Raw genomic sequence first — 12212 nt, 5'->3', positions numbered from 1 at the left:
AAATTGAAAATAACAAGGAAAAAAAAAAAAAGCACATCAGACCTAGCAAAATTGTTCAGGAATCCAGGGAAATAGTTAAATGAAAGATCACAGAAACAGAGAATCTTAGAGGTTGGAAGGGACCTCTGGAGGTCATCCAGTCAAACCCCACTGCTAGAGCAGGATCCCCTTGAGCAGATTGCACAGAAACACAGAATTGTGAGGTTGGAAGGGACCTCTGGAGGTCATCCAGTCAAACCCCACTGCTAGAGCAGGATCCCCTTGAGCAGATTGCACAGAAACACAGAATTGTGAGGTTGGAAGGGACCTCTGGAGGTCATCCAGTCAAACCCCACTGCTAGAGCAGGATCCCCTTGAGCAGATTGCACAGAAACACAGAATTGTGAGGTTGGAAGGGACCTCTGGAGGTCATCCAGTCAAACCCCACTGCTAGAGCAGGATCCCCTTGAGCAGATTGCACAGAAACACAGAATTGTGAGGTTGGAAGGGACCTCAAGGATCATCTGGTCCAATCTTCACAGGGGAAGATGTCCAGATGGGTTTAGAATGTGTGCAGAGATGGAGACTCCACAACCTCCCTGGGCAGCCTGTCCCAGCGCCCTGTTACTCTCACAGTAAAGAAGTTTTTCCTTACATTTAACTTGAACCTCCTGGGCTCCAGCTTGTGCCCACTGCCCCTTGCCCTGTCACTGGACACTGCTGAAGAGACTGGCCCCATCATCCTAACACCCCTGTAGATATTGATAAGCATTGATGAGATTCCCTCTCAGCCTCCTTTTCTCCAGGCTGAACAAACCCAGCTCTCCCAGCCTTTCCTCATATGGTAGATGCTCCAATGCCTTAATCATCTTAGTGACCCTGTTCTCAACTCTGCCCAGTAGTTCCTTGTCCTTCTTGACCTGAAGAGCCACAAAGCTGAAAACTTTGCACACTTTATTTAGAATACCCCTATCCCTGTTGGCAATTTGCAACACAGACTTCACTGCAGGTGTGATGGCCACTTTATAACCTTCTCAACAACCTTGCAGCTTGCAAAAGACAGGCTTCCAAGTGACATCCCCTGAGAAAAGCTGCAAAAAATTGTGCTATCAAGCTGTATAAATTAGAAAGCATTTGAAAATGGCCCAGGATTCGAAAGGCACAGGTTTCATTCCAACTGCCAAATACTGAAGTAGGGAACATTTTATTCCCCCATTCTGTATAACACAGACTTCCTCTCAGCCTAACACCTTGCAGAGCTGACTTATACTTTCACAACTAGGCTAAGCAGGTTTTTTTGGCATTATTTACTGATGGGATGCTTTACAAGACTTTGTGCACCTTCCTCCTTCAGAAGACAGCTTAAGTATATGCTTTACACTCATGTGGATTTAGCTACCTAAAATATTTAAGCATAAGCTCCAAATATTCTTTGAAAGTATAACTTGATAACTATGCTCAACTATTAAAAGGAAAATCCATGTGAAATGAAGAGCCCTTTAAAGGGCAACTTGATGCTGCTCTACAACATGGAGAGGAAAGGGTGAATGTTTTCTTTGCTCCCATAACTGCAAACATTTCATCAAATAAACTCACCTTTTTTAAAATCTCTCAAACCATAAGCTCAGTGACCTGTTCTGCAATAAGCTGCACAAGTGGCTGTGAACTGTTCAAACAATTCATTTTTATGCAGGGCTTTATCTCTTTGAACTTTAGAGCAAACGTTAGTGTTTATGAAATAGTTTGGATCAACAGCTCTGGGATAAAAATGACTCTCAAAACAAAAGCTGCTAATGCAGTTCTATTCACACCAACTTCTGCTGTGTCACCAGGCTAATACAGCACAGTTCAGATACCAAGGACCATTCCCAGGAAAGACAATAATCCAATGTTCACAGCCAGCTCTGGACTTGTTCCAGGTACCTGTTACCACAGCAGTTCAGTTTTAAACACCCTTCACTTTAGCCACAACCATCCAGTTAAGGAAAAAAATATATATTTTGTACATTTCTACTTCATATTCTTTGTTTTTAAAAGGACATTATGCCACTGATATGTAGTTCCTTGCCCTTCTAGCTCCATAATCCATCCAAATGTTATGAAATGTCTTGGCACTTGGGGACTACACCTTAATCAAGACAATATACAACATCTTCAAGTGCATCTTGTTAAATGCTTAAGATACCAAATTACTTGGATTCAAAATGTAGAGCCAACTGGAATTATTAGATACATTGAAGTAAATCTATAACACATTTTAACAGCAAGGGAAGGCAAGACAAAGTACCTTCTTGACAAGATCAAAAGTCAAAGAAATTGCTGCCTGCAAAATAATCTCATCCTTTCTTAGATTCAGAAAGATGACTCTTCTGGACAAGTAACTTGCACAGAAATTGCCACGCTCTTAGTAGCACATATTTGCAGAAAAAAGATGTGACATTCACTGTGCTGGAATTCTTAATCCATGCTCTGAGTTCACTTCAAAAAGAGAAAGAGGAAAAATGCCAAGTGACTTAGCCTAATTATCTAAATTCCATTTTAAAATACGAGCATCCTAAGAAGTACAATGTTCTCTCTCCCGTCTTCATGCACCCAAGATTGATTGGAAGTATTTTTCAAAAGCTGCAGACAAATCACTTCCATGATTAAGCATTAATGAGACAAACCAATAAGGAGCCCAAGGGCATCAGTTCCACAAGTTTCAGTCCATTTAAAAGGAAGCAGAAATACCATCAGGCACATTTTGAGGACAACAACAAAATCATTACATACCTGTAAAGAGATTTTCTGAAAAATAACACTGCTTTACGTTCAAAATATTGCCTGGTGAACTTCTCAAATGCAGCAGCAATTTCATATATTGCTCTGACATTTCAACCAGTACTTATGGATTATTAACACTAACACCTCTCACCTATTCAAGACTCGTATTTTACTTTCCAAGTATTAAGTGTATCACAAATAGTTCATTCATCCTTTAAATGCAAAGGTGCAAAGAGATTTGGTTCCCTGTTCCAGGACACACTTAACTGAAGAGTCAGCATTCCAAGTGCAGAGAGATTCAGAGCTCACAACAGGACATCATTCCCAAGCTCCTGCTCTTAACATCACAGGCCATTTTAGTACCTGTTTTGCACAGCTGCCAGACCTGTGCTGAGCCTAAGAGCAAAATCCATCTCTTTTCCCCCATGAGCAGGTACCTTGATGTGCCACTCCACAGAGCAGCTTAGGCTGATGAAAGCTGCAGTTGCAGGATAAACCCTTCACTTCCCCTCTTCATGGAGTGCTCCCTCTGCTCACTCCTGTGCCAAGACTAACACCATTCAAGGACCTGGGCAAGCAGAAAAGGCAGCCAGCAGAAAATCTGCAGCCAATTCAACTACTTCAAATTAGATTACTGTAGGGGACTGACATAGGGAAAATAAAAAAGGCCTACAGAAGAAAAAATGGGATCACAGCACAGCTGACTTGATCTGCAGAGCCTGACATGGAGCTGAATCCTCTGCACCTTCTCCATGAGGATGTAGCAGGGCAAATCCGGCACTCAGACTGCTGAACTCCACTATCTCTCCCCTCCTCACCTGTTTGCCTAAGAGAACCAATAATGTTTTCCATGCATTCACTTAAATTGACAGGGTGGCTCAGCTTACAGCAGCATAGCCATGAAAGCTCTAGCAGGACTCCCAGAAAAGTATGTCATAGCAAAGACAATTTAAGTGCATCTTTTCAGAGATGGCTCACGTTTCTGGCCACAAGACCTAGCCATGTACTGCAAAACTACCTGATCTCCCTCCTCAGATCCTGCACTCAAGTGCCATTCCTCTTCCTAAGGGAAGGTATGTCATACAGCCTCTGGATGGAAGAGCATCACATGCAAAGAGGCTTTTTCAACCAACAGTTTCTGGTATCTCCAGCTCTGCAGTAGAACAGTAGAGCGTGGGCAGAGAGTAGGCTTTAAATTCTCTTGCTCCAGTTTCCTTATGGTATTTCAGCAATGTTTAGGCTGCTAAATCACACCATTTTTGGAAAACATTTGAAAGCATTAAACAGAAAACCCCAAAAAAGGAAAGTAATAATTGTCAGTGTCTTCTCAATAGACAGACCACCAGACAGCCTGCTAAAGATACCATGTACATCCCAGAGCATATATGTGATTATCCCTCTCTTCTGTAGCAGCAAGAAAATACATATAGACCTCTCAAAAAATTGAGATCCCTCAACTACAAATACTAACACTTGAAAAGAAGATGCCTTCCTTGGAGGCAAATAAAACCAGCCTAAGCTGACAACAAGATGCTGAGCACACATGGAAATGTCTTTGGCATTTCCTCCAGCAGTGGGGTTCTGCACTGAAACAAAACACCTGACAGGGTGATCATCCTCTCACTAGAATGGTGACATTCCTGAAGCAGTTGAATGAACACTGATATTCAGCAGGGACAGATCTCTCATGGTAGTATCAAAAGACCATGCTAAAAAAAGGTGAATGAACTGTTAAAAGTTCTGTGCTTATAGATAACAGCAAGGGAAAACCATCACACCAAGTATGAGCGACTGCTATGATATGTCTGCCAGCTGTCAGTCCCCTGACACTAACAGAACAGGACAGAAAAGCCCTTATCTGGGCTAAGATTTGTCCTAGACTGAAAAAGCCAAGTTATTCATGTGGGTACATTGCCAACTGCCATTGTAACCCAGCTCCCAGTTCTCTCCAGACGAGTACTCTGTCCTACAGTAATTATGCTCTTCAGAAGGATATTCCACCCACTCCTACACTGAAGAGCTGAATTAGCTACATGCACTAAATGCCAAGTTAACATTTAAAAAAGCCTCAGATCTCTCCTGTTGGTACAGCCACACGACTACAAGCTGGCTCTGCTACAAGTAAATAACTTCAAACTGTGTTTTCCTGAACAAGGCTGCTCTAATATTTTGACAAACTGATTTTTTGGTTGGTTTGTTCTCTAGCACTCGTGTACCCAGCTCTAAAAGGTCACTGTCTTTCTCCTGATGAGTTTAGTATTATTCTCCCATTCTCAAAGAAGGTCAAAATATATAATATCTGCATGTTCAGTATCTCAACACTGCACAACTCTGTGTCACCAATTTAACAGTGCAGTCCTTGGTGCAGTTATTAGGTAGCATTCAGAAATCCAGCAACAAAAACAAGCTGCTGAAAACAACTCCCTCACATTTCCCTCCAAGGACAATTTTCAGCACACCACGAGAGCACATTATGGCTTTTGTACAGAACTCTAAAGAGATAACCTTGCTGTAACGTGTTCCACAAGCAGAGACACAACGTACATGTGCAGATTAGCCATGTGAATTGCAGAGTGACATGATACTGTTCTAGCCTGATGAATTTCATTAATCATGATCTGCTAGAATTCCATCATTTCCCTGATGCACCCCACCACAAAGCCATTTCCTCCAAATTTCCATCCTCCCCCAACAACAGGCACATTTAAATAAGCACTTAAAACATTATTCTGCTCCCTCTGCCACAAATGTGTGATCTCCTCTCAAACACTCATCCTTATTTAGAAAAATAGGATAGGAATAATTTTGGGCTTAAAGGTAAAGGCAAAAAACAAATTTACTGCTTTGAAACTCATATATAAAAAACCCACAAGGTTTTGAACAAGGAAATGGAAGACTTCCTCCTTTCCCTGTCAGTCAATGCTCATCTCCTACCCTTAACCAGCAAGAGTTTATGGATCTTAAAGTGCTGCATTTATGTATTATAAAACACAATAAAACTGAAGAAGGGGGGATTTAAGTTAGGCATTAGGAAGAAATTCTTTTCTGTAGTGTGGTGAGACACTGGCCCAAGTTGCCCAGAGAAGCTGTGGCTGCCCCATCCCTGGCAGTGTTGAAGGGCAGGTTGGATGGGGCTTGGAGCAACCTGGGCTGGTGGGAGGTGACCCTGCCCATGCAGAGGGTTGGAACTGGATGACCTTCACAGAACCACAGAATTGTCATGGTCTCAGATCATCCTCCAACTCAAACCATTCTGTGATTCTGGTAAAAGCTTTTTTGGAAGCTTTTCTGACTTGCTCTCACATCTGTGCTCTCAGACCACCAGCAATGAAACATTTACAAGTGGCTTATGTTTTTCTTCACACTCAATTTAATAGAAAGCTTGGTCAAACATTTTCTCCCATGGAAAACACATTCACTCTATGTGCACACCTACACACACTTCTGGATAGAAGTTCCACCAGTTGGTTGGGAATAGCCAGTATAAGTCATTCCCATTTCTACCACTCATGAGGAATAGAATCACAGAATGGTTTGGGTTGGAAGGGACCTCAAAGATCATCCAGTTCCAACCCCCTGCATGAGAAGGGACACCTCCCACTAGACCTGGTTGCTCCAAGCCCCATCCAACCTGGCCTTGAACACTTCCAGGGATGGGGCAGCCACAATCTCCCCAAGCATTATCACAAACAGTCGCTGCTCTTTAGAATTTGGAATTACCAGCCTTGTCTTTCTTTTCATGAAGATAAAATTTTGCAGTACCTTAACTCCCAAGGCTTTGTCCTCCTGAAGCAAAATCTGCAGAACTCAAAGCTCTTAAAGTTTATCCAGACCACACAAATAACAAGATGACTGGAGGTACCTCTTGTCAAGCCCTTCCTCATGTGCTTCAGTTTCATCCTTCCCTTTAACAGGGCCATACAGCTTCAACTCTGACATTTTGGTTAAAAAAACCATCATTCATCTGACTGGACATTCCCAAACAAGTACTTGCAAGAACAATATTGAAGGTGAAAATCTATCATGGACAAAACTAACCAAAATTTCTTTGATAAAAATACTAACTCCTCTAGAAAGACAAATAAGCGGGTAAGGAGACTGTGGCTGTGTTCAAAGGCCCATACTTTACATTTATCATGTCCAAGTATCTAAATTCACCCCATGCACAAAGTTAACTGCATTTGTGTAAACAAAAAACCCCTGTGTGCAACACTGCACAGTCAAACAAACCTTTAGAGCAACAGCTAAATAGACTTGTGCCCTACAGTGAAGAACTGTATTAGAGTAGGAGACAGAACATTTTTCATGAACAGGCCAGAGGTGGAATGACCATCATAAATCAAGCCACCTCTGGTAAATAATGCCAGGCTCATTTCTTTGACCTCCTCAATCAAATACTGGGTGAGTTGTACCTCAGTGTGCTATATATAAAGGCAATTCCAAAATAAATCAACTCCAATGTGCACACATTGGCCTCACAGCAAGGATGAGAGAACAGACATGAGACAGATGACAGCTCTGCTGCTTGTGAGTCTCAGACACTAAGGTGATAGCCATGGTACCAGAATAAAGCCTAAGCAAGGTACAGCTTTAGTAAGCTACAGTTCAGAATAAGAATCAAGTAAGAACTCCCTGAAAACATGCCAGCAGCAAGTGTCTCAACTGACTAACCAAGCCATAATGACAAGAGAAGACAAGTGATTAGAGCTGTGATGCTTCCTCAGACAGGCATGACATGGTAACACAGAACCAAAATGTCACTGTTTGAAAGCTTCTGAAAAATCACTGGGTAGGCAAAACAAATCAGCTTCTTCCATACACCATAAGGAGGAATCCACAGATACTTTTTTTTTGCTGATACTTAAGCTCTCTGGAGCTGAACAGACTATGTGGTCACTTACCACAAATTAGGACAAGTTCAAGCACATCTATCTCTTGAGGATCACATGTATTCTCTGGTATTCTGGTTATAAAAGCTGTTCCAAGCTAAAAATGTGCTCACCTGAAGGGCTCTTACCTGCAAGACATCCTGGATCTTCACCCACACATCAACCATGTCATAGAGCTTGACGTCACCATCATACTGGCTGCAAGGAGATGCCACTGTTTGTTGAAGGTGTCCAAGGACAACGGAGTGCGCAGCAGCCACAGCATTGAACTTGTCAAAGAGAAGCTCTAGTAGCTCCAGGAGTAATCTGCAAACCATCAAGACAACCAGCACTCAATTTCCAAAAGACACCATAGGTAGACAATCATAAAAGCACAGAGCAGTGGACCAGGAGTCAGAAGATTGACTTCAAATCCTGTTCTGTGACAAAAGCTGGGTGCAAGCTGGGAGGTCACCTAGCTTCAAACCCTCTGAGCTTCAGGTGGCTAACTTCAGCTGGCAGCAGCTCAGGTTTGGTGCCTGAATACTTGAAGATCTTCCTTCTCACTCCCTCCACTACATCAGAGTTGCTCATTTTTAGTATGTTCTACTTGGGGGTACAGGAAAGACAAATGTATCAGCAACTACACTTCAGTACCATGATATTAGAGACCATTTTCAGTTCCTAGATAGAGCTGCAGACAGGGAGGGAGACTACCTGCTTTTCCACCCAGAAGAAAATACACTGCAAGTAGCTAAAAATGAACTTACCCATACAAACAGAACGCAAGATAGTAACTTTTAATTATGAAATAAGTACTATGGAAGGTTTTAAACAGCAAGAGATCAGGAACCTAAAACATCAAGGCTCATCAACTGTCTCAGTCATCAAGATTTTACTACTACATGGAAGGTGCTACAGCTATAACTACATTTTAAGTGTCCTAACTTTACCTCTCCCTGTGGCTTCCTGACTGCCCAATTACTGTGATTAATGTACCTTTGCAAAGTCCTGGATATTTTGTGATAAGGAATGACTCATCATCTTATTATTTCAGAAAAAATCTGATGAATTTCACTGCCATTTAATGAGCAACTCAAGTACACATGTAACCCCAACAAAATGTGAAGATAACACTTCCTAAATCCATATGTCAGATACTTCTAGCTCTGACAGACAGGCTCCATCACATTTCACTGCTGCAGCTAAAGAGTTACCATATGCTTGCTATGTTTTCCCACCAGAAATTTCTATCTCCAGAGCTGGACAGAAGATCTGCAGCAGAAACAGAGTTGCACCCAATCCTGAACCACCACACTTCTGTGTTAGTTCATCACTAACAAGGTGTGTGTTCATGCCTTGGCCACTTCATTTCAGTACTGAATATCTCCACTTTCATTAGCTGGAAAGTTAACTGGAGTAATTTGGAAGCTGTAACACATTGGCTGTTACCACCAGACAGTAAAAGTGGCCTGGCATTTCTCTGTAGCTAAAGCCACCTACATTAGCCTATGGCAAGCCTAGACTGGACCTCTAGTTGGCAAAGGAGAGAAGGTGGCTACTGTTTAAAAAAATAGTATCAGCTTTGGGTCATTAATACACCAGAATTTTTCATTCACAGCAAGCTCTCAGGGATGTCACACATACCATTCACCCACCAATGATGTCAACTGCACAGTTCAAATAGAACAACACCTCAATCCAATGGAAAGAGCCACTGGTTAGGGACCTGGGGGTGGTAAAAGATGAGAAGCTGGACTTGAGCCACCAGTGTGTGCTGGAGCCCAGAGGGACAATTGTGTCTTGGGCTGCATCAGAAGAAGTATGGCCAGCAGGGCCAGGGAAGTGATTCTGCCCTTCTACTGTGGTAAGACACCACATGTCCAGCTCTGGAGCCCTCAGCACAGGACAGACATGGAGCTGTTGGAAAAAAATCCAGAAAAAGGCCATGAAGATGATCAAAGAATGATCAAAGAGCTGGAGCATCTCTGCTCTGGAGACAGGCTGGGAGAGTTGGGGTGTTCAGCCTGGAGAAGAGAAGGCTCCAGGAAGAACTCATTACCATCCTTCCAGCAACTGAAGGGGCTCCAGGAAAACTGGGGAGGGGCTTCTCAGCAGAGAGGGCAGGGATAGGACAAGGAGGAATGGTTTTAAACTGAAAGAGGGGAGATTTAGGTCAGACATCAGGAAGAAATTCTTCACCATGAGCGTAGCAAGGCGCTGGAACAGGTTGTCCAGGGAGGTTGTGGCTGCCCCATCCCTGGAGGTGTTCAAGAGCAGGTTGGATGAGATTTGTACAGCCTGGTCTGGTGGGAGGTGTCCCTGCTCATGGCAGGGGGATTGGAACCTGATGATGTTGAAGGTTCCTTCTAACCTCCACCACTCTATGATTCCATGAATTGACATCATAATACGCTGGGAAGCACCAAAACCTCAACAGAATCACTAAGCAAAAGTGAAAGAACAAGAACAGAATGTTCACAAGCTTGAAGGTACATAAACATATTTGGAGTTTTTCTGCTTTCCACAGCCATAAGCATGAGGTGGTTGATATCCTCCTCCCAGAGGCGTTTAAGGCCAGGTTGGATGAGGCTTGTGCAGCCTGCTCTGGGGAGAAGTGTCCCTGCTCATAGCAGGGAGGTTGGATCCTGATGATCCATAAGGTCCCTTCCAACCTTCACCATTCCATGTTTCTTTGATCCTAAAACTAGGAGGGTACAGTCAGGCGTGGCAGAAAAGGTCAAGTGGCCAGATGTCCATCATAGTAAAAATGTGTTCAGGAGTGATGGCATTCTTAAGAGCCATGGGGACACTAACATTGCCACACTTGATGTAACTATTGAACTATGACATTAAAGCAAGCCAAAAGAAACTGGTAAGTATATCAGTTGTCTTCCTATTTAAGAACACCAACAAATGTCTGAAGAAAAGCACTGCTGGTACTATGAAGGAAAACAGGTGCAGAAATTTAAGGCCCTGGAAGGGGATAAACAGAAGTATACAGGACATGAGGGTAAAGACAGCTCCAGAAAAGACAGCTATTATAAACATTAGCAGTATTTTCAATATGGGAAAGTCCAGTGTGGAAGAAAAGCCATGTTCCTCCCTTGGTAGGAGCCCAGTGCTCCTCACATGAGAGAGGCAACTGTTGCTTCATCATCCCCTAAGAGATACACAGAACTTCTCATTGCAAGTGACAGAGGGGCAGCTGGGACAAGTGGCTGGTCAACCAGAAGCCAGACAAAAATAGGAGGGAAAACAGATGTAGAAGAACTTGTATTAATGAGCAATTTTATGTTGGAAGAACCAACATAAGGAGGCCGAGAGAGGCAAGATTACGGGAGCAAATCAACTACAGACAGTGAGAAAATTTATCAGTGCAAACTCAAATTCCACTTATGTCCCATTACAAATGAAAATGCAGTTATCTATATATCTCCTTGTTGCATCAGGAAAGCACAATTTGGCAGAACCAAACTAGCTGGATAGTCTGACAAATTCATTTTAATTGTCCTTAGCTGAGCCTGACATCACATTATCAGCTTGTTTATAGAGCCATTACTAAAACAATATTATGCTGAAAATAATTTTTTTGTTTTATATTCCAGAGTCTTCCCATCCTTATGTTACAGACCAATAGACACAAAATCTGCCCCATCCATATTCTTCAGTGGTGCCAACTGCCACCCCATTACATTGTCCATCCTCAACCACATCATATTCCCATATCTCCCTGTTTTCAAATTAGCCTGCATCTCTTAACTTTCTTTTCTCTAAGAGTCTTCTAAATCTGTCAGGTCATTTTTGAACCAAGGTGACCCAAAAGAGACAGACACAGTCTGTGTCAGGCAGCCAACAAGACAAAACAGCATAAAATAATATGGCCTAGATATTATGCATATGGGGTTACAGCACTGAGCGACCTACCCAGAACACATACAGAGGGTGACAAGAGCCTAGTTCAGGCAATTTGTCAAAGCCATCTCATAACCCCTTCATGGAGAAATGTGGTAAATACATTGAGAGACAGTGACACACCCGGAAGCAACTCCTCTTGTCTGGGCAGTAAGGAAGAATGAATTGATGCAGAGTGACTGCTGACACCTGAATGAGGTCACTAATAACAATTCTTGCATGTTAGCAGCAATCATGTCCTTTGTCTGGTCAGACTGTTGGTGTATATATAAAACAGAAGTGTATTATGAACACATAGGGTAAAGTACATTGAATCCAATCAATGCATTTAATACCAAATTATCAGTACACCTCCTCTTCCTGGGCCAGAATTTCAACTAAGAGTAAAGCTATGGCAATGTATTCCTGATAAAATCTCGTCCCATAAACCTGGCCCTCAAGTAGACAGACATCCAGATTATTCTTCTAAATTTAAGAACCTTCCACAATTCAAAAGGGACCCACAGGTTCATTAAGACACAGCAGTACTCCAAACTAATCAACACAGCCTCTTCTACAATACCTTGTACTCTTCACACCAAGATACATAGAATCATGCAATGATTTGGGTGGGAAGGGAATCATCCTAAGTGCTCACAAACTACCATTAAAAACATGCCAGAACCCATTCAACTTTTTTGCACTTTA

At 42.5% G+C, this 12212-nt stretch overlaps 1 protein-coding gene across 1 annotated transcript in view; it reads right to left on the bottom strand.

The window, feature by feature from the left end:
- EXOC4 (exocyst complex component 4) overlaps window positions 1-12212 on the bottom strand; it is a 390906-nt gene that overhangs the window by 317623 nt on the left and 61071 nt on the right. The window contains exon 7 of the mRNA XM_009998103.1: window positions 7760-7937. Within this exon, the coding sequence (XP_009996405.1) occupies window positions 7760-7937 (178 nt within the window). The remainder of the gene's footprint in view (window positions 1-7759; window positions 7938-12212) is intronic.

Source organism: Chaetura pelagica, unplaced genomic scaffold (assembly GCF_000747805.2).
Source record: "Chaetura pelagica isolate M959 unplaced genomic scaffold, ChaPel_1.0 scaffold224, whole genome shotgun sequence".
NCBI classification, from domain to species: domain Eukaryota; kingdom Metazoa; phylum Chordata; class Aves; order Apodiformes; family Apodidae; genus Chaetura; species Chaetura pelagica.
Note: the sequence above shows the minus strand (reverse complement) of the source record. Positions and strands in the feature narration are given on the sequence as shown.